Raw genomic sequence first — 26,056 nt, 5'->3', positions numbered from 1 at the left:
TGGGGGGCAGGGGAGGGGGCTCAGAGAGAAAAACAATCTTCCCAGACGCTCAGAGCACGGAAGCAAGCGGAAAATAATCAGTCTGGTTTTCCATAAGTCACAACAAGAGGATCGTGTTCCCAAACTTGGTGGGAAATGCCCTTGCTATGTCCCTGCTGGGTGCCCCAGCGTGGGGTCTAGCCCCTGGGGGCCAGTGGCCCTCGGTTGCTGAGGGGCAGGCAGTGAGTGGTGGGCACTGGGCTAACAGACCTGAGCCCTGGTCCAGCACCGAGGCCGCCCCTTTGAGCCCCACGTCCTTTCCGCTCATCACCCCTGGGTGAGCAAGCACTCACTGTGACACATGGGTGATGGGAGTCAGCAGCGCCTCCCCATCCAGGTCCAGGTCCTCAGCAAAGCTGTTGGTTCTCATGAAATGGGCCGTGCTCACTTCCAGCAGCGTGGGACTCTTTTTCACTGTTGGGAAAGATGTGGGGCAGCGTGTTAGGCATGATGGCAGAGGGGCCCAGGGCTGCTCAGAGCTTAGATGCCAATTCAGACCTGCCTTCCTCAAACCCCTGGAGCCCTCCCACAAGCAGGTAAGAGACCCACTCACAGCACTGGGGAGGAGTGGAGGTGACGTAAGAAGTCTCAGCACAAGGATTGGCTGGGTTCACGATGGCTCCCACAGGCGTGAGCCCTCAGTGGTCAAGGTGCAACTGAGAGCCAGTGGGAAGGCTTCCCAGGTGGTGCTACTGGTAGAGAACTTTCATGTCAGTGCAGGAGATGCAAGAGATGCAGGTTTGATCCCTAGATCCAGAAGATCCCCTGGAGGGGGGAATGGCAGCCCACTCCAGTATTCTTGCCTGGAGAAGTCTATGGACAGAGGAGCCTGATGGGCTACAGTCCATGGGGTCACAAAGAGTCGGACATGACTGAGTGACTTATCACGCATGACATCTCCTCAGAGTGAGGACTGTGGCCAGGCTGAGCTCAGGGGTCTGGGCCTCTCCTCAGGTTCACACCAGACGTTAGGGTCGAGAATAGCTGACAAGCACAGATCTGGTAAGACGCTGATTCCCAACACTGTCCATGGTCATGTGGACAGACCCAGGGCGGTAGGACTCCTGCTCATGAAGAGTCGGAGGCCGGGTGTGGGGAAGCCACAGAGCTCCTGGCCCCTTGCACCCACCGCCTGCACCCTGAGGAAGCACTCAACAGCCCATGTTAGCATCCAGATTCCCAGGCCCACCTGCAGTGGGCTGGCACTGGCCCTCAGGGCTGACTAAGAGTACCTGTCAGTCCCCGGATTTGCAATCTGGACCCTTGAGTTTTTTTTTTTTTTTTTTTTCATTTAAAGTTTGTATTGTAAAATAAGTACTTGTAAAAAGTGAGGCAAGTCAAAGATTCACAAAGTCCTTCCTCCCCGCTGAGGTCATTAGTGTTAACCACCAACTAAATTCCAAGCTCATCCCTCTCTGTGCATCAGAGCCGCTGGCACCTGGTGGGACTTGCATTTACACACACATGACGTTCCTGTCACTCTGCAGCATGCCCGTCTCACTTTTCTACAGGTACGTAGACATGGACCTAAGCCTTACTTTAGTAGTTGCACGACAGTCTGTAGCTTAGATCTGCCACAGTTAACTCAGCCAGTCCATGTTTGATGGACATCTGGTTCCATGAGCTTTAAGCCTCTACTTTAAGACAATGATACACCATCCGTCTCTATGGAAACCTGACACATTAAGGCAGGTGAGAGGGTGTTTCCTTGGTAATTTTAATAGATGTTGCTGAATTGTTTTCCCCAGAAGTTGTATTGGGCTCTACCAGTAGTGTGCGAACATGGCAGCTTCCCCACATCCATGCGGGCACCAGCCTTTGGCAGTCTTTTCGGGGCCCGCCAAATACAGACGAAGACTGGCATGCTGGTTTTCCTTCTACGTTGAATGCCTGTTGTGGCTCTGAGGCTATTTGGTTTTCCTCTTGTGGAATTATCTGTTCGTATCCTTTACTCATTTTTGTTTGTCAGTTTGTAGGAAAATTTTAATATGTTAGATAGAGATAACTAACCCTTTGTCATCTGGGGTACAGATACTTTCCCCAGTCTACCTTCAGTGTTTTAACCCTAATTATGGCTTTGTCGTAGGAAATTTTTTTATGATTTTGGAGCTATACCTATAACACATTAAAAAGCAGAGACATCACTTTGCTGACAAAGATCTGTATAGTCAAAGCTGTGGTTTTTCCAGGAGTCATGTACAGATGTGAGACTTGGACCATAAAGAAGGACAAGAGCTGAAGAATTGATGCTTTCAAACTGTGGTGCTGGAGAAGACTCGAGAGTCCCCTGGAAAGCAAGGAGATTAAACCAGTCAATCCTAAAGGAAATCAACCCTGAATATTCATTGGAAGGACTGATGCTGAAGCTGAAGCTCCAATACTTTGGCCACCTGATGCAAAGAGCCAACTCACTGGGAAAGACTCCAATGCTGGGAAAGATTGAGGGCAGGAAAAAAAGGGGATGATAGGGGATGAGATGGTTGGATGGCATCACCTACTCAATGGATCTGAGTTTAAGCAAACTCCAGGAGATAGTGAGGGCAAGGAAGCCTGGCATGCTCTAGTCCATGGGGTCGTAAAGAGTTGGAAACGACTTAGCAACTGAGCAACAACAACAACCTATGTTTTGCTTTTGAAAAAGAAAGATTTCCCTTTTCTTTGTCAAAGTAGTATAACTATCTCCTAAATGTGTAAGTGTGTGTGTAGATTTTAATACATTTAGCACTTATGCCTCACATTGTAGGAGGTCATCAATAGTCAGAAAATGAAAATGTGAAAAGTACTGTATTCAGTCTTACTGAAAAAACTAAAGCAAAACAAACTAAAATTTCTTCAAGGAAGGATAGGAGAAAACCTGTGGACCTTGGATTTGGCACTGAGTATTGAAGTATGATACAAAAAACTCAGTCTGTGAGCAGGAAAAAAAAAGAAAAACTGGACTTTATCAAAATTAAAAGCATTTGCTCTGTAAGAGACACTGCTAAGAGGATGTAAAGACAAGTCATAGACTTGAAAAAAATGTTTGCATGTCACTTCTCTGGTCAAGGACTTTTTTCCAGAATGTATAAAGAACTCTTCAACCCAATTTGAAAAATGGATTACTAATAAGCTCATGGGGAAATGCCCAATTCAATCAAAATTAATAGTTTTTAGGGGAATGCAAACTAAATCCACAACAAGCTACCATTATACCCTTATTGAAATGACTAAAATTTTTAAATGGTAGCAAGTTTGGATATTTGGAAAAGAATAAAGGTAGAGCCTTACTTTTCACCTTACATTAAGAATTTCAAGTCTGACAGTATGGTATACCCATGAAGACGCTGAGCAACTAGAACTATTCATGTTGCTGGTGGGAATGCAGAATGGTGCGGCCATGTTGGAAGAGGGTTTAGCGGTTTCCTTTAATGTTAAACGTATGTTTGTCTTGTGACGCATTGGTCCCTGTCCCAGTTATTCAAGTAAACGGAAAATTTACGTTCACAAAAACTCGTACATATATGTGTCTAACAGTTTCACTCACAATTGCCAAAACCTGGAGGCAACCAGGACGCGCTTCAGTGGGTGAGACGGTGAACACACTGTGGAGCGTCCACGCAGTGGAACACCGTCCGGAACAGAAGAAACGAGCTCATTCATGATGCATGTGGCAGCATGAATGAGCCGCAGATGCATTCGGCTAAGCAGGGAAAGAAGCCAGGTGCAAAAGGCCACATACGATACGATATCACTTTTATGACATTCTGGAAAAGGCAAGACTACAGGGACATAAAACAGATCAGTGACTGCTGGTACTTAGGGCAGGGGGAGTACTTAACTTCAGAAGAGCTGCACCCCGGAATTTTACAGGCTATGGAACATCTCTGCATGATGATGTGGTGTTGGATACACAACTCCAAGCATTTGTCAAAACCCACAGAACTTATACATCTCCAGGAATAAATTTCACTGTATACACCACCACCAACCCCCGCCCCTTACCAAAATAAGCCTGTTGGAGGATCCGGGATGGAAAGCAGACTGTGCCCAGTGAATTCTGTATTACAGATATATAACACAGCGCTGTAAGGAGAGCGGAAGAAGGAGCTGACCTATGAATCCTTGGGAAATGATCTTTCACGGGACATGGTTAAAGTGAACTCATAAGCACAGTATTGTAGGTGGTAAGTTTGTTTCTCAAGGGGCACTACAGGTACCCTTGAATAAGTAAGTTTATAGATAGTGGGAGCAAGGAAAGTAGCAGAGTTGGGGGGCAGTGAGTGAACCGGTAATGAGAAAATACCAGAATGAACTCATACTTGATACAGACACAAATACATATAGATATGCGTGCACACTTGGGTTATTTTCATATACACATATTTCCTAGCTCTGTCCATTGAGAGACTCCAGAAGCAGTGACAACCCTAGAGCAGTGAGCACATCCAGTGCCCAGATCCTGGCTTCTAAATCCTGTATGTTCTCCAGTAAAAGGAATCAGGACACTCTGACAGAATGGTGGTTGTAGGGCTAGGGCAGGGAAAATGTAAAATGAGTCTAAAGCACTGTCTAGTGCTAGAAAGGAAAGAAATGCTAAAAAATTAATAAATGAGAAGGATGAGGGCATGTCAAATGGACACAGGAACTAACCTAAAAGAGCTCTCAATCCAGTGTCCAAAGCTACAATAATTTGAGCAACAAAATTATATTAATGATATAACTATTAGATTACAGCTCAAAATATAAATATTCCTGAGTCCATACTGATACAAATTAACAAGTAATTAAAAGAGAGGTATATATGTTCCTTACAGAAGAATTTCAAATAATAAATGCAGAAAGACTGAGGGAAAAAATCACCACTAGAACACCTCAGTGTTACTTGCTATAGGCAAGATCCAGGGATGAATGTTAAAATCAGTAGGTGAAACTTTAAGGAAAAGCTTCAAAGGATCTCCACGCTAATCTTTGTTCATTTCTGTGGTGGTTTTAACATATGTTCACCAGTGCTTTGCCATTCATTCTGGCAGGATAGAGTGTAACTCCCCACCCCTTGGGTGTGGGCAGGAATGGTGACTCCCTTCTTATGACTTGACTGTGGAAAGGGGAAAATGCTAAATAAGGCTGGGTGACACCACCTTAACCACATGGGTCAAGGTTAACAGTACCAGTGATAAACCATGTTGATGTCATGAACTGTGGTATGGTATGAGGAGAAAAGTACCTTTACTTCATGGCATTCTTCCCCCAAACCCTGGTCTAGTCCTGAGAAAGCAGTGACAAACCCAAACTGGGGGTCACGACACCTGACTAGTATTCCTAAAAAATGTCAAGGAGATACATGAAAAACAAGGAGGGGCTAAAACTGGTTGTCATGGATCAGAGAAAATTAAGGAGAACCGAATAAGTGTAATGATTGATCTTAGAACAGAAAAAGGACATAGCAGTTAAACAAGTAGCATCCAGATAAATGAGTGAAACTGTAGCTTAACTCCTAGCGTTGTTGCAGTGTTAACTTCTTAGTTTTTATCACTGTACCATGGTTACATAAGATGCTAACATTAGGGGAAGCTGGTGAGAGGAATATGGGGACTCTACTATTTTACCTCTCTGTAAATAAAAATATTATTTTTAAATGAGGGGGAAAAAATCCTGTATACAGTAGTACAAAAAATCTTTAGTATCTAATTTAGGATATATAAGAACTCTATAGAGAAATTACAAAGCCTTAACGAGAGACATTCAAGAAGACATAAGTGAAGGAGAAATATGCTTTGTTCCATTGATTAGAAAACTCAATAGTAAAAAGATTCTCCCCAAATCATAATAAAAATACCATAGTTTCTGTGTTGGAACCCTGGCAAGCTGATTCTAAGATTCCTGCAAGTACAAAATGCCAGGAATCAACACAACTCTTGAACAACAATGAGGTAAGAGAACTTGCTCTGCTAGACATCAGTACCTTTACCAAGCGGCAGTAATCGAGGTGGTGTGGTGCTGATGCAGAGAGAGACAGCCAGCCTAAGGGGACGGCATTGACTGTCTAGAAACAGCTCCCACACATAATGAATGCTTTCTGTGTATCAGAGGTGGCCTGCAGATGGTGGGACGAGGATGTTCAGGGATAGCTGGCTGTTCCCACGAGGCAAACGTTGAACTGGACCCTTACCTCACACCATACATCAACAGTTCATTAATGGCATTCCTGGCAGTTACAAACTAATAAAGAGAAAACTATACTTTCTGGCTGAATCTAGAAGAATATCTTCATGACCTCAGGGTTTGGAAGAATTTTCTAAGACTTCAGCAATAACCATAAAGGAAAAGATTGATTAATTCAACTACATTAAAATTGAGACCTTATGGCTCAGCAGGTAAAGAATCCACTTGCAATGCAAGAGATAGAGAAGATGTGGGTTTGATCCCTGGGTCAGGAAGATCCTCTGGAGGAGGAGATGGCAGCCCACTTGTAGTATTCGTGCCTGAAAAACACTATGGACTCAGGGGCCTGGAGGGCTACAGTCCATTGGATCGCAGAGTCCAACACAACTTGGCAATGAAACAACAAGAATCATCAGACAACGTATGTAAGAGTAAAAAGCCAACCATAGAAGAGTATCCACAAAATACAAATAATTCCTACACATCGATAAGAAAAAAAACATTAGCAACTTAATGAAAAATAGGGCAAGAGACAAGCACATCACAAAAGAGGAATCCAAATGGCTGATGAACATGTGGAAAGGTGTTGTGCCTGACTTGCAATCAGAGAGATGTAAATAAACTCAGGGAGCTCATAGCCCATGGGGGCGAGGGCAGACTTCCAGCAGGAAACCGCACAGACATTACTTAGTCACACCCTGGAGAAGGGCTCCGAGTGAAGGGCTCTTTGCCCGTGACATTCTCGGAGAGTGCAGGAAAGTGACGGCTAAGTCTTGAAGAATGCGTGCGCATTCAAAGGCTCCCAGGTCTGGGACCTGGCAGGAACATTTATGGCCCCCATTTTAGAGATTTGGGGCTGAGATTCAAGTACCCTGGATTATATTATTCAGTTGTCAAGTGACAGAGCTAGAACTTCATCCAGGATTCAAATGTTCTCTCAAAAAAAAAAAAAGGAAAGGAAAAACGAGCACAAATACATATTTTTACGTCTGCATCACTTGTATACAGAAGGAAGGAACAGCAGAGCAGTGGCTGGAAAGTGGAGCTACTTTCCAAACACCCAAGATGACAAGTGCCATCTCCAAAGCCCCAGGGCCAAGGGTGAGCCACCTGACCCCTGACAAAGGCCCATCCCTGGTGTTTCAGGAAATTAAACTCTGCATGTCAGTTGGCTCGTCAGAGCAGTTAGGGCCTGCACCTGCCAGAGAAGAATGTGCAATGTTTGGTTTTATCCTGAGAACAGCATATGGGGCCCCCACAGCAAGGGGCAAAGAAAGGGGCTCCACATTTTGGTTTTTCCTAATAGACAGGAATGGCACTTTCTTGCCCACTCCTATGTCGGATGTTGGGGGGTCTGCCTCACCTATCACAGGCAGGCAGCAGTCAGGGTCACAAACCCCTCCCCACTTCCCACCTGTAGTCCCAGCCTGGTCAGGCTCCTGCAAGAAGGTACAGAGAGTGTGGAGGGGTTGGGAGGTGGATTTGTATCCTTGGCAGACACAGTGGCATACTGCCCCTGTGGGCCAAGGTTTGGGGTAAATGCTGTGTCCCAAGAAACCTGGCTTCTCATCCCCAACTTCAAGGAGACTGTGGTTGGTGTTTTGCAAAGATGTGATAAAACCAACAGCCCTGGCCTTGCAACTGCAGAGCAGGCTGAGCCCCTGGTGGACTCAGCAACCCGTGTGGACACCCAGGCCCCTAGGAGGGCATCAGAGCTATGCCAGGTGAGCCATCCAGAGTGCCAGACCTTGGGGAAAAGAGCCCTGCATCCTGGCGACAGAGAAGTCACACTTTCATGAGACAGTCCCAGTTTTCAGTGCTTTAATTCCTTGGCTGCCTTTGCCTTGTCAAGGCCAGAATCTGGGCCTAAGTTTTCAAGGCAGAACAAAACAATTTTGTTTTCTAGGAAAATGGGAGGTCTGGGATGGCGAACGCAGCCTCTGGCGTGGCGACTACCACAGCTGGCGACACCGGCTGCCAAGTCTCACCCTCTCTCCAGAGAACAGGAACCAAACAGCACAGAGTTTTTCCTTCTAGCCAGTGGGTCCGCTTAGTGGGGTGACTTGAATTTTTCTTTTAAAAAATTTGGGCACAAAAAAAAAAGACTGGAAGGAAATTGATCAAAATACTGTTTGTCTTTAGGGAGAAGAGACTGGATGACTTGCATTTCTTCCCTTACAGTGTTCATGTTTTCTGTCCTGGATGATATTTTCTCAAGCCAGGAAACAATATTTTACGGAAGTCACCCCTGTCTGTACTTTGCCTCATCCCACAGCCCTGCACATCCATCCTGGAGTTACATCGGAGTATGTGAGAGCACCCTTCATCCTGACCTGGAACTGCCCACGTGCCCGAACAGAGCTCTCTCCTACCACAGGTACCTCCCGAACCTTCTGTTCCAGGGAGCACCTGGTCTCACTTCCTTTGGCTTTCCATCCAGCCTCTGCCTAGTCCAGTCCCTCACTCTCACAGGAAGTCCAGCTGATCCCCAACACTGGAACACACTTGGCTTCTACACGATGCAGGAAGGGAATTCCCATCCCTGTCTTCTTCTCCAGTTGTGGCCTCATTTCTTTGTCACAGCAGCTCTGCAAGATCGCAGCTTTGATTCCCATCTCTTGATGAGCAAACCAGTTTAAAAGGCTAAAAATGATGCCCTGGACCACACAGACCAGGCCAGGACTTCAGCACCAAGTCAGACCTGCCGTAAGGCCCCAGCCCCTCCCTACTGCCCCCTGTCCTCAGGAGAGTCCCTCTGGTGTCTGGGCCTTCGCCTGGTTCTCCCCCTGGTGACTGATTAAAATCCTGCTGAGCCCTTCACAGGGCCTTCCAAGGCTCTCAAGACCACCCCCTCTTCTGGATGGGTATGGGGCTTATGCGTGCTGGGACCACAGGTCTGCCGGTTCCTTGGCATGGCACCTTGCCTTCCACCTCCCCCCATATCCCTCCAGGGCCTGGCACAGGCATGTTCCCCGAGCCAGCTCTCTCCGCAGGGACAAACAGAAGCTGCCCCTGTCCTTCCCAAGTCAAAGCCCCTTCCCACCTGCCTGCCTCAACCTCCCCCGCCAAAAAATCCACCCCCTCTTGGCAGATTTGCCAAAGCCCTGCAGATCCTGCACTGTGAATGAGAACCCCCTCCCCAGGGCATCCGGACAGCTGCAGCCAGACCCTGCGTGACATTGCTGAGCTGAGGCCCCAGGTCTGTGCCAGCTGCTCATGCCCAGCTCACAGACCACAAGCCAGCATTGCCGCGTCGCCACCTGTGTCTCCACTCAGAGGCGAGAAGTAAGGGACATGGACAGAAAGTAAAAGCCATTCCCACAACAGCTGCCAGGAACAGGGCAGAGAGTGGAAGGAAAATGTATATTCACAGCTGGCACCCAGTTCCGCTTAGGAAAATACCTTGCTTGAGTGGACACCTGTTGCTTGTGCCTGTCCAGCAGCTAGGCCTGGCTTCTGGGAACAGCTTCTCAAATCTTCCTTGGGGGAGGGCGGGCTGCTCCTTCCCTGTTCCTGAGGCCACAGGATACAGGTACCTACTGGTCATCCCCAGAGAGGGCCCGTGGCTCAGGCCTTGGCCTTAGGAGGCACAGAGGCAGGTCCAAAGATGGCTCATACCCCTTTTGGGGCTGTTGAGAGCCTGGCCCCAGACTTTGGCAAATGTGATGGGGAAAGTAGTGACCTCTTTGGGCTGGGTTTAATGAGCTGGTAGCCATCTTGCCGCCTTCAGAAAGTGGCTGCCTGAGGACATGGCCATCCCAGGGGCAGTGGGGAGGGGAGGGGGAGCAGAAGGAACAGGGAGGCCGAGGGGAGGGTGCAGAAAAGGGGGAGAGTGAGAGTGAGCAGTGAGAGCATCCCAGCCCCAGGTCCAGCTGTGCCTGAAACAGCTGGGTCCAGTTGTGCGAGCCAAAACATGTCCTCTCTGGGTTTCAGCTAGATGGAGTTGGGGTTCCATTGTTTGTTACCAAGAGAATCTTCAGGAATGTGACAAACTTGGGGGTGAGGCTTGAGCCCAAGGGGGTGGGTCTGAGCAGGCAGGGTCACACAGGAGCTGGATTATTCACACTCCCCTTACTGTGGTTTGGGGGTTACAGGGCAGAGGAACAAAAGCAGGTGGGAAGGAGCTACCTCCATGATGGCCCAGGGGGTTGTCAGAAGGTGGCTCCCTAAAGCCAGAGGCTGGCTTTCTGTGCTGTGGTGCTGCTGCAAGGTTGTTTAAAGTCAACTGTGGAACATGCTGGATCCCACACCAGTCAAAGGTGTGCAGCCTAGATTGGACATGAGCATGACCATGATGTGGACAGTCAAATGTGACCAACCCTAGGGAGGACACTGGCCTTCTAGTCCCAGAGGTGAGGGCACTGAGGACCCTGGTCCCCAGCACTCACCTCCACACTGGTGCACAGGCCTCAGCACACACAAATCTGAGAGAATGAAAATGGCTCTGCAGAACCAAGGGTGGGGTCCAAAAAGCGGGGGTGCTCAGGAACACATGCGGCAACAGAGCCAGGACAGGGTCGACCCCAAGACAGCACAGGAAACGGAAGGGGAGCAACAAAGCCACCCACACAACTCGGGTAACCCTCTGGGGTCTCTGTGCTCCGGGAAGTCACCGTCCACATCTCCTAAGACACAGTTCCCGGGGATGGTTCCCGGCAGCAAGAGCAGCCCCGGGAAACGTTAATATACAATGGAATTTGGGTTAAGCACTGTCTTCTCCAAGAGTTGAGCTCACAGGACATTCCCAAGAAACCTCTGGAGAGGTGGGGAGGAAAGTTTCTGGAGGTCTTTGGATGAAGAAAACAAAAAAATGGCCTTGATTTTCAAGGCAAAATTACAGAGGAAGAAAAAAATGTTTTTAATCTAATTAAGAGCGATCTTTTCACCTTCATCACAACATCACGGAAATGTGCCAGTTCTTAACTTCACACAATAATCAAAGCAATTAGTGAGGGAGAAGCCTTGGAAACCGGTGCAGATGTTCTCAGAATGTTTAATGGGGAAATGAGTTGCAGGCCTCGTTCTCAGCATCCGGCTCCAGGCCCTGGCTACCAAATCCAGACATCTGCTTGGGGCCCCACCCCCAGGCCCCGAGGGCGCGGGCTTGAGAAACACAGGTCCCTTCCCAGGCCGCCTCCCAGCCAGGCCAGATCCAGGGCTGAGAGGCTCCCCACAGCTCCCCACGCCAGAGCCTGGACACAGAGCTACCCCGGAGCTGGTAAGGGGGAGGCTTAATGTCAAAATTATATTAACAACTGATGTCAAAGATAATCAACGTAGCCTGGCTCCCCTCTCACCCCCACGGGTCCCTGCTGGTTGCAGGAGTACTGGAGGCAGGGAGAGGGCAAGGGGCCCTGTAGAGAACTCTCAGCTCTGACAGCCCCCACCTAGTTTGCACAAACACAACTTCATGAAAAGACACGGTGGCCTCGATCTGGTGTGGCCCCCCAGGCCCCGTTCCAATGCTGCTAGCCTCTTCATGGGCCCAGGAGTCAAAGTGGTCAAATATGAGGAAATTTCCAATAATCAGGAAAAAAAAAACAAAAACGTGGATGAACAAGGACGGCGCTTGCAGAAGAAACAGCCCACAGCAGAGGGCAGAGGGCCACAAGGCTAGTATCAGCTGGCTGTGAGAGACAGGACCCCAGCTGGGTCAGTCAGCTTAGCACATCTCGGAGACCCTGGCGTATGGCAGGCATCAGGGACACAGAGGTAAAGAGCACATGATCCTTGTTCTCAAGGACACAGAGGCAGCACGGGGGCCTCACTGTGTACCCTCAGCACTCACGTCCCAGCAGCACCGAAGGCCCCTAATGTGGGCCTGCCAGATGCTTTTCTGAGCGCTATCTCTGACCTCGGGGGCCTGCTGAGCCACACACAGGGCAGGCCAGGAGTGACGCACAATGAACCCCCGAGGGGTAGCTTTCAGCAGTGAGAGATAAACACCCTAAGCTTCTTGAGCAGCTGGCGGAGCAGCTCCGAGGAGTGTTCTCTGTGGCTTCCCAGCTGCCCAACATGGAGCTCTCCCTCAGCAGGCATTTCCAGGGTGGACTCGGGACGCACAGAAACCGACCTGAGACTGACAGGAAGCTGCTGGTGCACTTTCTGCAGCAGAGTGGCAAGGTCTGCTTTAAAAGAACTCCCTTGGACTGTGATGTGCCGTATGGAGGAGAGGCGGAGAAGTGGCAACAGACTGGTGAAGAGTGGAGGGCAACAACTGAGACAGAGAAATGGAGACAGCTTTGACCAGGGAGGTGTGAAGGCAAAGAGTGCTCAAAGTTCAGGAAGTTGCCAAGGCCTGCTGATGGACACGGGCACTGGGGAGAAGGTGTCCTTTTTAAAGGTTTCCAGTCAGTTTAGTGAAAAACAGTATGCCGCTCCTCTTCTGTCTGGCTTCACATCTCCATGCTTCTCCTCCCCCAAAGCATGAGACCAGAAAGGAGTGCAAATAAGACCACACACAACTCATGCCTTTAGCAGCAGTAGGGAACAGAACAGTGTGGCCTTCACGTTTTTACCTGTGAATTGAGAAACGAACCAAAGTCCAACAGCACGGCAGCCACCTGCCCACCACCACGAGACTCTAGCAGAAGAGTCAGGAGATGAGGCTTACAATGCCCAGTCCAAACATATTAGGGAAGTGAGTGACCTCAGCAAAGATAGACAAGTACCTCTGAGGAGACTTTCCTTCCCAGAAACCTCTGTCAGAATCAACTTTGTCAGAACTCTAGAAAGCAGTCAGTGTTTATAGCACCCAGGTGAACAGCCAACCAAGAAACAGGCAATTTAAAAATGAAAGCCTTGTGGCATTTTTACTTGTCTTGGCAGTACCCCTGGTCCCCCACTCATTAGCAGTCTGGAAGATGGCCGTCCACATTCCAAGTGTGGGACCTGAGCCCTTGGTTCTAGAGGGAGCAGAGTTGATCTTACGCTCCAGCAATTGTATCTGTTCTGTATTGTCTGGAGGCTTCCAGAGAGTGGTTGCCTTTATTTCCTCCACAAGAGAACTCAAGTGAAAAATGTTTCAAATTCTTAGAAAACACTGTGAGGGGGTAGAACAAATCAGAGCCTCCTGGGGACAGGATTACAGGTAAGGCATACACAAGCTTCTAGTTCAGTGACCAGAGCACTGGGAGCCTGGGAGGAAAAGCTGGGGGAAGTTTCTTTTGGAGATCAAGCCATTAAGACACAATACTGAAGAACTGAGAAAGCCAAGAGCCTACCCAGGGCAGGATGCATGCTCAAAAAAGTCCTGATAACACACTAAGCTTCCATTTCTGGCTGGTCTCTGTGCCCACCTCAAGCAGGAAATGAAGGCTGAGGCAGAGTTGTAAACAGCCTGACCAAGACTTGACGGTTTGTCCCAGCACAGAGCTAAACTGCAAAGGTTGGGAGAATTGTTTTGTTTTTACTTTTTCCCTCCTTCTTCCTCTTCCGACTCTGGCACTCAAGGAAATCTCTGTCAAAACACCAGCTGAACACAAGAAGAACAGTGACCTTAGAGACCACACATGGCATAGAATACAGATATTGAAAAAAATAGCCAAGAAGTCACTAAACAGTTACAGTTCACAACAATGAAAAATAACTCCTGAGAAGGGGAAAGAATCTGCTGTTTAGAATTACTATATACAGTGTTCAAAATAGCCAGTTTTTAACAAAATTATAAAGAAACAAAGTATGGCTCATTGATAGAAGAAATTAATGGAAACCAACCCTAAGGAAGTGCAGACATTAAACTTACTAGACAAAGAGTTTAAATCAACTTTGTTAAAGATGTTCAAGAAACTGAAGGAAATCACAGACAAGGAACTAAAGGAAAGCCATGAGAATGATGTATGACTAAAAAGAATACAGAAATTATGAAAAGGAATTAAACCTGACAAACACATGTAGAACACCCAACAACAGCAGAACACATTCATCTCAAGTATGCATGGAATATTCTCCAGGATAGATTACATGTTAGACCACAAAGTCTCAGAAAATTTTTAAAAATTAAAATCATGTGAAGTAACCAAATTGGGATTAGCCTAAAAATCGATAATAGAAGGAAAACTAGAAAATTAACAAATATGTGGAAATTAAACAACACATTCATTAAAAACTAATGGTCAAAGAAGACATTACAAAGGAAATTAAAAAAATTTTAAGATTAAAATACAACATACCAAAGCCTATGGGATGCAATGAAAGCAGTGCTCATAGAGAAAAATATAGTTATGAATTCTTGCATAAAGAATTTCAACAACTTTATAGCCCAAGGAACTATAAAAAGAAAAGTAAACTAAACCCATAGTTACCAGAAAAAGGAAATAATAAATATGACAGTGGAGAAATGAATAAAAAAACAATAGAATCAACTGAACAAAAAGTAGGTTACTTTTGAAAAGATCCAACAAAGTTGACAAACCCTTAGCTGTAATGACTAAGAAAAATCTATAGAAGATGCAAATAAAAACATAATGAAAGTGGGAACATTACGACTGATCATACAGAAATAAAAAGAATTATACCAATACTCTCATTCATGGATCACAACCTTGTCATGGTGAAGAGGCTTATGTAATGCAATGAAGCTATGGAGTCATGACATTTAGTACCACCCAAGATAGATAGGTCATAGTGAAGAGTTCGGACAAAAGGAGAAAGAAATGGCACCCCACTTCATTATTCCTGCCTGGAGAACCCCATAGACTATATGAAAAGGCAAAAAGATATGACACTGGAGAAGAATGGACAAGTAGCTTTAGAAGGAATGAAGAGGCTGAGCCAAAGTAGAAATGATGCCCAGTTGTAGATATGTCTGGTGGTAAAAGTCAAAGTCTGATGGTGTGAAGAACAATATTGTGTAGAAACCTAGAATGTTAGGTCCATGAATCAAGGACGTGAGATAGAAAGAATGAATATGGACATCTTAGGAGTCAGTGAACTAAAATGGATGGGAAAGGGAGAATTTAATTCAGATGACCATTATATCTTCTGCTGTAGGCAAGAATCCCTTAGAAGAAACAGAATAGTCCTCACAGTCAACAATAGAGTCTGAGATGCAGTACTTGGGTGCAATCTCAAAAATGACAGAATGATCTTGGTTCATTTCCAAGGTAAAACATTCAGCATCACAGTAATTCAAGTCTATGCTCCATCCACTACTGGCAAGACACTTCAGTATTCTTTCCTTGAGAACCCCATGAACAGGATGAAAAGGCAAAAAGATAGGACATTGAAAGATGATCTCCCCAGGTCGATAGGTGCCCAGTATGCTACTGGAGATCAGTGGAGAAATAACTCCAGAAAGAATGAAGAGATGGAGCCAAAACAACAACACCCAGTTGTGGATGTGACTGGTGACGGAAATAAAGTCCGATGCTGTAAAGAGCAATATTGCATAGGAATCTGGAATGTTAGGTCCAGGAATCAAGGCAAATTGGAAGTGGTCAAACAGGAGATGGCAAGAGTGAACATCAATATTTTAGGAATCAGCGAACTTAAATGGACTGGATAGAGTGAATTTAACTCAGATGACCATTATATCTACTACATTGGACAAGAATCCCTTAGAAGAAATGGAGTAGCCCTCATAGTCAACAAAAGCATCTGAAATACAATACTTGGGTGCAATCTCAAAAACAACAGAATGATCTCTGTTTGTTTCCAAGGCAAACCATTTAATATCACAGTAATCCAAGTCTGTGCTCCAACCAGTAATGCTGAAGAAGCTGAAGTTGAATGGTTCTGTAAAAACCTACAACACCTTCTAGAACTAACTAAAAAAAGATGTCCTTTTCATTATAAGGGACTGGAATGCAAAAGTAGGAAGTCAAGAAACACCTGGAGTAACAGGCAAATTTGGCCTTGGAGTACAGAATGAAGCAGGGCAAAGGCTAATAGACTTTTGTCAAGAGAACACACTGGTCATAGCAAACACCCTCTTCTAATAACACAAGAGAGGACTCTACACATGGACATCACCAGATGGTCAATACTGAAATCCAGTTGATTATATTCTTTGCAGCCAAAGATGGAGAAGCTTTATACAGTCAGCGAAAACAAGACCAGGAGCTGACCATGGCTCAGATCATGAACTCCTTATTACCAAATTCAGACTGAAATTGAAGAAAGTAGGGAAAACCACTAGACCATTCAGGTATGACCTAAGTCAAATCCCTTATGAGTATACAGTGGAAATGACAAATAGATTCAAGGGATTAGATCTGATAGCATGCCTGAAGAACTATGGATAGAGGTTCATGACATTGTACAGGAGGCAATGATCAAGACCATCCCCAAGAAAAAGAAATGCAAAAAGGCAAAATGGTTGTCTGAGGAGGCCTTACAAATAGCTGTGAAAAGAAGACAAGCAAAAGGCAAGGGAGAAAAGGAAAGATATAGCCATTTGAATGCAGAGTTCCAAAGAATAGCAAGGAGAGATAAGAAAGCCTTCCTCAGTGATCAATGCAAAGAAACAGGAAAACAATACAATGGGAAAGACTAGAGATCTCTTCAAGAAAATGAGAGATACCAAGGGAACTTTTCATGCAAAGAAGGGCACAATAAAGGACAGAAATGGTATGGTCCTAACAGAAGCAGAAGATAAGAAGAGGTGGCAAGAATACACAAAACTATACAAAAAAGATCTTCATGACCCAATCACAGTGGTGTGGTGTGATCAATCACCTAGACCCAGACATCCTGGAATATGAAGTCAAGTGGGCTTTAGGAAGCATCACTATGAACAAAGCTAGTGGAGGTGATGGAATTCTGGTTGAGCTATTTCAAATCCTAAAAGATGATGCTGTGAAAGTGCTACACTCAGTATGACAGTAAATTTGGAAAACTCAGCAGTGGCCACAGGACTGGAAAAGGTCAGTTTCCATTCCAATCCCAAAGAAAGGCAATGCCAAAGAATGCTCAAACTACTGCACAACTGCACTTATCTCACATACTAGCAAAGTAATGCTCAAAATTCTCCAAGCCAGGCTTCAACAGTACACTAATCGTGAACTTTTAGATGTTCGAGCTGAATTTTAAAAAAGTAGAGGAACCAGAGATCAAATTGCCAACACCTGTTGGATCACAGAAAAAGCAAGAGAGTTCCAGAAAAACATATGCTTTATTGACTATGCCAAAGCCTTTGACTCTGTGGATCACAACAAACTGTGGAAAATGCTGAAACAGATGGGAATATCAGACCACCTGACCTGTCTCCTGAGAAATCTCTATGCAGGTCAAGAAGCAACATTTAGAACTGGACATGGAACAACAGACTGGTTCCAAATTGGGAAAGGAGTATGTCAAGGCTATATATTGTCACCCTGCTTATTTGATTTACATGCAGAGTACATCATGTGAAATGTGGGGCTGGATGAAGCACAAGCTGGAATCAAGATTGTCAGGAGAAATATCAATAACCTCAAATATGCAGATGACACCACCCTTATGGCAGAAAGCGAAGAAGAACTAAAGAGCCTCTTGATGAAAGTGAAAGAGGAGAGTGAAAAAGTTGGCTTAAAACTCAACATTCAGAAAACGAAAATCATGGCATCTGGTCCCATCACTTCATGGCAAATAGATGGGGAAACAGTGGAAACAGTGTCAGACTTTATTTTTTTGGGCTCCAAAATCACTGCAGATGGTGACTGCAGCCATGAAATTAAGACACTTGCTCCTTGGAAGGAAAGTTATGACCAAACTAGACAGCATATTGAAAAGCAGAGACATTACTTTGGCAACAAAGGTCCGTCTAGTCAAATCTATGGTTTTCTCAGTAGTCATGTATGGATATGAGAGCTGGACTATAAAGAAAGCTGAGCACTAAAGAATTGATGCTTTTGAACTGTGGTGTTGGAGAAGACTCTTGAGAGTCCCTTGGATTGCAAGGAGATCCAACCAGTCCATCCTAAGGGAAATCAGTCCTGAATATCCATTGGAAGGACTGATGCTGAAGCCGAAACCCCAATATTTTGGCCATCTTATGTGAAGAACTGACTCATTTGAAATGACCCTGATGCTGGGAAAGATTGAAGGTGGGAGGAGAAGGGGATGACAGAGGATGAGTTGGTGATGGACAGGGAGGCCTGGCGTGCTGCAGTCCATGGGGTCACAAAGAATCAGACACGACTGAACAACTGAACTGAACTGATCCTGCATTGCAGGCAGATTCATTACCACTGAGACACCTAGGTAGCCCTTGGGGAGCATTACCATGAACAAAGCTAGTGGAGGTGACAGAATACCAGCTTAGTTATTTAAAATCCTAAAAGATGATGCTGTTAAAGTCCTGCACTCAATATGTCAGAAAATTTGAAAAACTCAGCAGTGGCCATAGGATTGGAACTGGTCAGTGTTCATTCCAATCTCAAAGAAGGGCAATGCCAAACAGTGTTCAAACTACCATACAATTGCACTCATTTCACATGCTAGGAAGATTATGCTCAAAATCCTTCAAGCTACTCTTCAACAGAATATGAACCAAGAACTTCCAGACATACAAGTTGGGTTTAGAAAAGGAAGAGCAACTAGAAATCAAGTTGCCAACATTTGTTGGGTCATGGAAAAATCAAGGGAGTTCAAGAAAAACATCTATTTCTGCATTTTTGACTATGCTAAAGCCTCTGTGTGGATCACAACAAGCTGTGGAAAATTCTTGAAGAAATGGGAATACCAGACCACCTTACCTGCCTCCTGAGAAACCTGTATGTAAGTTGAGAAGCAACAATTAAAATCAGACATGGAACAATGGACTGGTTCAAAATTGCAAAAGGATTATGATAAGGCTGTATACTGTCTCCCTGCTTATTAAACTTATATGCAAAGTGCATCTTGCAAAATGCTGGACTGGATGAGTCACAAGCTGAACTCAAGAGTGCAGGGAGAAGTATCAACAACCTCAGATATGCAGATGATACCACTGTAATGGAAGAAAGCAAAGAGGAACTAAAGGGCTTCTTGAGGGTGAAAGAGGAGAGTGAAAAAGCTGGCTTGAAACTCAACATTCAAAAAACTAAAACCATGGCATCTGGTCCTACCACTTCATAGGAAATAGAAGGGGAAATTTTGAAGCAATGATAGATTTTGTTTTCTTGGGCTCCGAAATCACTGATGATGGTGACTTTCGCCATGAAATGAAGACATTTGCTCCTTAGAAGAAAAGCTGTGACCTACCTAGGCAGCATATTAAAAAGCAGAGACATCACTTTGCCAACAAAGGTCTGTCTAGTCAAAGCTATGGTTTTCCCAGTAGTCATGTATGGATGTGAGAATTGGACCATAAAGAAAGCTGAGTGCTGAAGAATTGATGCTTTCAAATTGTGCTGGAGAAGACTCTTCAGAGTCCCTTGGATTGCAAGGAGAGCAAACCAGTCAATTCTAAAGGCAGTCAACCCTGAATATTCATTGGACGGCCTGATACTGAAGCTGAAACTCCAATATTTTGGCCACCTGATATGAAGAGCGGACTCAATGGAAAAGACCCTCATGCTGGGAAAGACTGAAGGTAAAAGGAGTAGGGGGTGGCAGAGAATGAGATGGTTAGATAGCATCACCGGTTCAGTGGACATGAATTTGAGCAACCTCTGGGAGATACGTAGTACAGAGGAGCCTGCCACGCTACAGTCCATGGAACTGCAAAGTGTTGGACACGACTTTGCGACCAAACAACAAGAAAATACTGTGGATAACTGAACTCTAGTCCAAAAAAAAATTAGATAACCAAGATGAAATGAAGAAATTCTTAGCAAAATATAAACTACAAAACTGATTCAAGAAGAGATAAAAATTCTGAACATACATACAGCAAGTAAAAAGTATGAATCAGTAATCAAACATAGTGAAGAGAAATCCAGGACTTCTCAAACTCTAATAAAAAACAGAAGGGAAGGAACACTGCAACACATTCTGTGAGATGAGTACTACTTTGAAACAAAAAGCAGAGAAATAAACCACAAGAAAAGAAAGCTAGATAGTAAAATCGCTTATAGATGCAAAAAAAGAAAAAAGAAAAGGAACAAATAGAAGAAAATATTAGTAAACCAAATCCACTAGCATATTAAAAGAATTATACTCCATGAGCAAGTGGGATATATCTCAGGAATGGAAGTGTGGTTAATCAGGAAAAATCAATTTAATACATCAGAGTAGCAGAATTATCTTAGTTGACACAGAAAAAAAAAAAAAAAAAAAACAGTTGACAAAATCCAGCAAACTTTTAAGATTAAAAACTGAGAAAATTAGGAAAAGAAGGTAACTTTCTTATCATGATAAAGAGCATTTACGAAAAGTCTGTAACTTACATCATAATTGTGAAAAAACTAAAAACATTAAAACAAGAAACAAGACAAAGATGCCCATTTTTACCACCACTTTTCAACAATGTACTGGAAGTTTTAGCCATAGCAGTTAGGCAAATAAATGAATAAAAAGCATATGAACTGGAAAGGAAGAAAGAAAACCCTTTCTATTCACAGATATGATCCTATCTAGAAAATCCCAAAGAATCAAGAAAACAAAAACACCCAACCTATTAGAGCTAATAAACAAATTCCGGAAAGTTGTAGGACATGTGATCAACACAGAAAAATCATTGTTCCTTTGCACTAGCAATGAACAACATGAGAAGGAAATTTTTACAGTTCCATTTATAGTAGCATCAAGAAGAGTAATGCACCTAGAAATAAATTTAAACAGGCAAAAGACTTCTATGATAATATTACAAAACTGGTAGAAATTAAAGATCTATATAAATAGAACAGCATCCTTCATTCATGGATTGGAAGATTCAATATTGTCAAGATGGCAATATTATCCAGTGATTCGCAGTCTGAATGCAATCCTTATCAAAATTCTGATGGCCTTTTTTGCAGAAATGGAAAAACTGATCCTAAAATGTTTATGGATTTGTAAGGGGCCTAGAACAGGTAAAACAAGTTTGAAAAAGAACAAACTTGGAAGACTCACACTCCCCAGTTTGAAAACATACAGAGTTATATTAATCAAAATAATGTGGTACGGCATAAGGGTAGACATTTAAACCAATGGAATAAAATAACCTAGAAGTAAAACCTCATATATAGTCAACTATATGTTCAATAAAGACCATTTGGTAGAAAAAGAATGGTGCTGGGGCAACTGGACAGCTGGACACAGGAAAAAGAATGCAGCTGGACACATTCCGTACCATATAAAAATTATCTCAAAAAGGACCAGCAACCTAAATATAAGAGCTAAAACCATAAATTTCTTAGAAGAAAACACAGAAATAAATCTTTATGACCTTGGATTATGCACTAAATGCCACTGAAGTATTTGACTTTAAAATGATTAATTATGTCATGTAGGTTTCACCTCGTTAAAAAAAACAGGGGCCATAGAAGAGTTACAGGAAGCACAGACAGAATTATCCCCAGAAAAACAAAGTCCACCATTCGGTGTCAGAATGGAAAATGCAGGACAGAAATAAGCAGTTCACAGCAGCCTCAGCAAAGGGCTCTGAAATGACTGGTTAGATGCGGCAGTCTCAGAGAATCATGTCTTGGGGAGGCTCAGATGTATACAGAAGTGGCATGATTGTAAGGTAAAAGAAGGAAATAAGAGGAGGAAGTGAAAGATTCCTGCAGGAATTAAAAATTAGACGTGCCAGTTGCCTCACACACATCTCCACGACAGCAGTATCTAGAAATGGAACTGCCTAAAAGAGGATGAGCCTGAAAGAAGAGGGGATTTTTGAACTAGGAACTCTGACACTAGGTACACAGGAATACAGGTAAGCAGACTACTATTACTGGTAAGCATACTACTACTATCAGGAAAAAAGAAAAATCAGAAAATTAGAAAAGATTTTCTGCTTACAAAAGTTACCTTAAAAATTGAACAATAAAGCTGAAGACTATCAACAATATTCCCAACTAAATTAAATATTGTCAACAGTTGGGATATTAAAACATACCTTGAATCAGTAATAATATTATTTAAAACCAGAAATGGACAAAAATAAAAACAAGAAATGACAAGAGGTGATTAAACCTAAGATAGAAATAGATGAAAACCACGGAAAAAGCTTAAGGTAATTAAAATGAAAGACAAAGAGTCAGAGTGACCATGGTTGAAGTGAAGACAGGCAAAGGGGGGTCCGATGTGCCTATAACTCAAGTCTCTGAAGAAGAAAATAAAAACAATACAAATTATATTTAAAGCCATATGTTAAAAAACTATATAAATCTGTATCAATAAAATCTGACACGTTGAAAGGACCCATATGGGTACCAAGGAAGTTGACCTGAAACAATCAACTCTGAGAGACATTTCCTGCTAAAACTGTTAGACTTGAAAAATGGAGAAGAAATCCCTAGGGCCTGCAAGCTAAAAGCAAAATAACTTAAAAAGGCAAGAGAATTATATGGACAACAGACTAGTCAAAAACAATATACAAAGCGAGACAGAGTGGAGCCGAATTTTCAAGAAACTTATGAAAGTACAAACTGAGGAGTTTATATCCAGTCAAGCTGAACTTCATGCATCAAGGTGATAGAAAAAGTTTTACATACATATAAAATACTGTACACATGAGTCCTTGCTAAGCAAGTTCCTAGAGGATAAGCTTCATCCAACCATGAGAAGACTGGAAAAACTGGCAAAAGAACACCTAATTGCAAAAACAAAAAAAATTCGTCAAGAAACTATCTTAAGAGAAAGTGTGCTACCCATTAGATTGCACAGGAGATTTCTACTATAATCTTTTAGAGAACAGAGGGTCCTAATTTTCCATATATTGTTTCAGAGAAAAAAGGAAAATTTCCAAATACACTATATAAGCAAACGTAACATTGATATATAAACCCGATAAAAACAACATAAAAGACCAATATTATTTACAAATGCTGATTTAAAAATTGTATTTCCCCATATTAGTAGAATTGAGAAGAAACATAGGAGTACATCTGGGATTTCATCATTCAATCCTAACTAAACTCTTGTGAAAACACAAATGAATGGACACTTCACTGACAAAACCACACAGATACTAGGAGAAAACAGGAGTGAATTCCTCTCGAAAACTATGCATAGGAAAAAGGTTTCCTATGTGGTTAAAAATCTAGTTGTAATAAGAAGATAAATTTGACTGCAGATTTACTAAACCTTGAGCATAGAAAATATCTTAATCAAAAGGCAATGACAAAATGAAAAGAAATCTTTGCAATAGAAGGCTAATGGCTATGACACACATTTTTTTTAAATGGAGGGAATAAAGGACCAAGATGACTACAGAAAGAGAAGCAAAAGATATAAACATATTTTAAGAAATGGAATATAAAAATGGTGCATTAGTTGCAATTTCACTCATAAAAGATAAATCCAAGCTCTATCTACATTGAGAGATCATTTTTTATCTCTCAGATCAACAATAATTCAAAATCTTTATAACATACTCCTTTGGTGAGACTGTGTGGGGATAGTCTCACATTGCTAGTATGACTTCAAAATACCACTGGCCTTATAGAGGGGAATTTGGGAATATTTAATTAAATGTGTATTTCTCAGCCTAACAATCCCACTTCTAGGAAATTACTTTAGGATACACCTCTAATAATATGCAGAAGATTACTCAGTGCAACATTATTTGCAATTACAAAATATTGGAGATTAACCAGAGCACTGACCAAACAATGATGAGCAAACTGCCAACCAGAAGCTACCTACACATACAGGGATAAAAGATTGCTTGAAAAGACTGTAGAACATATACACCAAAGAATATCATGCAATTGTAAGAAAGGAAGAGAAAGCTCTCTATGAATGGATATTGAATGGTTTCTGGGAGATACTGCTAGGTGACAAAAGCAAAGTACAAAAGAGCATATACAGAATACCACATGTTTTTGTAATGAAGAGGAAATGAGAAATCAGTAGCATATGTTCGATAACATACACAATCACACACTACTGGTAATCAGAAGACGCTGAAACTGGTTACAAACAAGGAGTAGGGGAAATCAGGATGGGAGGGATATGGAAGGAAGGACATTTCCCTTAGAAGACCTTTTTGTATAGTTTTGACTTCAAAAGTATATTAATATTCTGTGCATATAAAAATAAAATTAAGTCAGCAAGGTATGGGATGCCTCTGGAACTGTGGAATTAGGACCTTAAAAAAACTGCTCCCTGGAAAGCAATGATAAAATTGGACAGAATTGTTAAAAAAAAAAAAACCATCATTTAAGAACTCCAGAAGTTAACCAAAGGCATATGACAAATTTATAGGTGTTTATTCAAGAAAAATAACTAATAAACCTTAGTAGGAACAGCAGGGTCTGTGACAGTTTAATTTGGGACTGCTTCTATACCCTCACCCAAATGCAGTAGTATAATAGCCTTAAGAACTCAACAGTGGCCATGGAACTAGAAAAGATCAGTTTTCATTCTAATCTCAAAGAAGGGCAATGCCAAAGAATGTTCAAACTACCACACAGTTGTGCTCATTTCACATGGTAGTAAGGTTATGCTCAAAATCCTTCAAGGCTTCAACAGTATGTGAACCTAGAACTTCCAGATGAACAAGGTGGATTTAGAAAAGAGAGAGGTACCAGAGATCAAACTGCCAACATCTGTTGGATCATAGAAAAAAACAAAGAAGTTCCAAAAAATAAAATAAAATCTGCTTCATTGAATACACATTGAATACACTTTGACTGTGTGAACCACAACAAACTGTGGAAAATTCTTAAAGAAACGGGAATACCAGATCACCTTACCTGTCTCCTGAGAAATATGTATGCAGGTCAAGAAGCAATAGTTAGAACCAGACATAGAACAATGTACTGTTTCAAAACTGGGTAAAGGAGTACATCAAGCCTGTATATTGTCACCTTGCTTATTTAACTTCTATGCAGAGTACATCATGCGAAATGTTGGGCTGTATGACTCACAAGCCTGGAATCAAGACTGCCAGGAGAAATAGCAACAACCTCAGATATGCAGACAAGACCACTCTAATGGCAAAAGTTGAAGAGGAACTAAAGAACCTCTTCATGAGGGTGAAAGAGGAAAGTGAAAAAGCTGGTTTTTCAAAAAAGAAAAACCAAGATCATGGCATCCGGCCCCATCACTTCATGGCAAATAGAAGGGAGAAATGGAAGCAGTGACATATTTCATTTTCTCAGGCTCCAAAATCACTGCAGTTGGTGACTACAGTTACAAAATTAAAAGACATTTGCTCCTTGGAAGGAAAGCTATGACCAGCCTAGACAATGTATTAAAAAGCAGAGATAGCACTTTGCTGACAAAGGTCTATATAGTCAAAGCTATGGTTTTTCCAGTAGTCATATGGATATGAGAGCTGGACCATAAAGAAGGCTGAGTTCTGAAGAATTGATGCTTTCAAATTGTGGTGTTGGAGAAGCCTTGAGAGTCCCTTGGGTTGCAAGGAGGTCAAACCAGTCAGTCGTAAAGGAAATCAACCCTGAATATTCATTGGAAGGACTGATGCTGAAGCTGGAGCCCCAATACTTTGGCTGCCTGATGTGAAGAACTGATTCGCTGGAAAGACCCTGATTCTGGGGAAAATTGAGGGCAGGAGGAGAAGGGGATGACAGAGGATGAGATGGTTGGATGGCATCACTGACTCAACAGACATGAGTCTGAACAAACTCCAGGAGATAGTGAAGGACAAGGAAGCCTGGTGTGCTGGAGTTCATGGGGTCGCAAAGAGTTGAACATGACTTAGTGACTGAACAACAGCAGTCCTTAAGAATTTTTGGTGTCGGTGCCAATAAAGAGGAATAACTTGATTTGGAGCTCCATGGAAAAACCCTTGTCTTGGGCTCCAAAATCACTGTGGACAATGAATGCAGCCATGAAAATAAAAGACGCTTGCTCCTTGGAA

At 43.2% G+C, this 26,056-nt stretch overlaps 1 protein-coding gene across 11 annotated transcripts in view; it reads right to left on the bottom strand.

The window, feature by feature from the left end:
• The window catches only part of KCNQ1 (potassium voltage-gated channel subfamily Q member 1), a 380,089-nt gene that overhangs the window by 192,924 nt on the left and 161,109 nt on the right, over positions 1-26,056 (bottom strand). For 9 of the 11 annotated variants that reach the window (XR_015157617.1, XM_086383879.1, XM_086383884.1 and 6 more), the window contains exon 11: positions 333-453. The exons of the other annotated variants lie outside the window; for them this stretch is intronic. Coding sequence is in view for 8 of the 9 variants with exons in the window: in XM_086383879.1 (XP_086240005.1) it covers positions 333-453 (121 nt within the window). In the remaining variant the exon portion in view is untranslated. The remainder of the gene's footprint in view (positions 1-332; positions 454-26,056) is intronic. 11 annotated transcript variants of the gene reach the window in all.

The sequence above is a fragment of the Bos grunniens genome, chromosome 29 (assembly GCF_055505025.1).
Source record: "Bos grunniens cultivar Pamir isolate PY7600 chromosome 29, Bosgru_T2T1.0, whole genome shotgun sequence".
In the NCBI taxonomy this organism is placed as follows: Eukaryota; Metazoa; Chordata; class Mammalia; order Artiodactyla; family Bovidae; genus Bos; species Bos grunniens.
The sequence above is the reverse complement of the archived record's forward strand: the minus strand, read 5'-3'. Positions and strand labels throughout refer to the sequence as shown.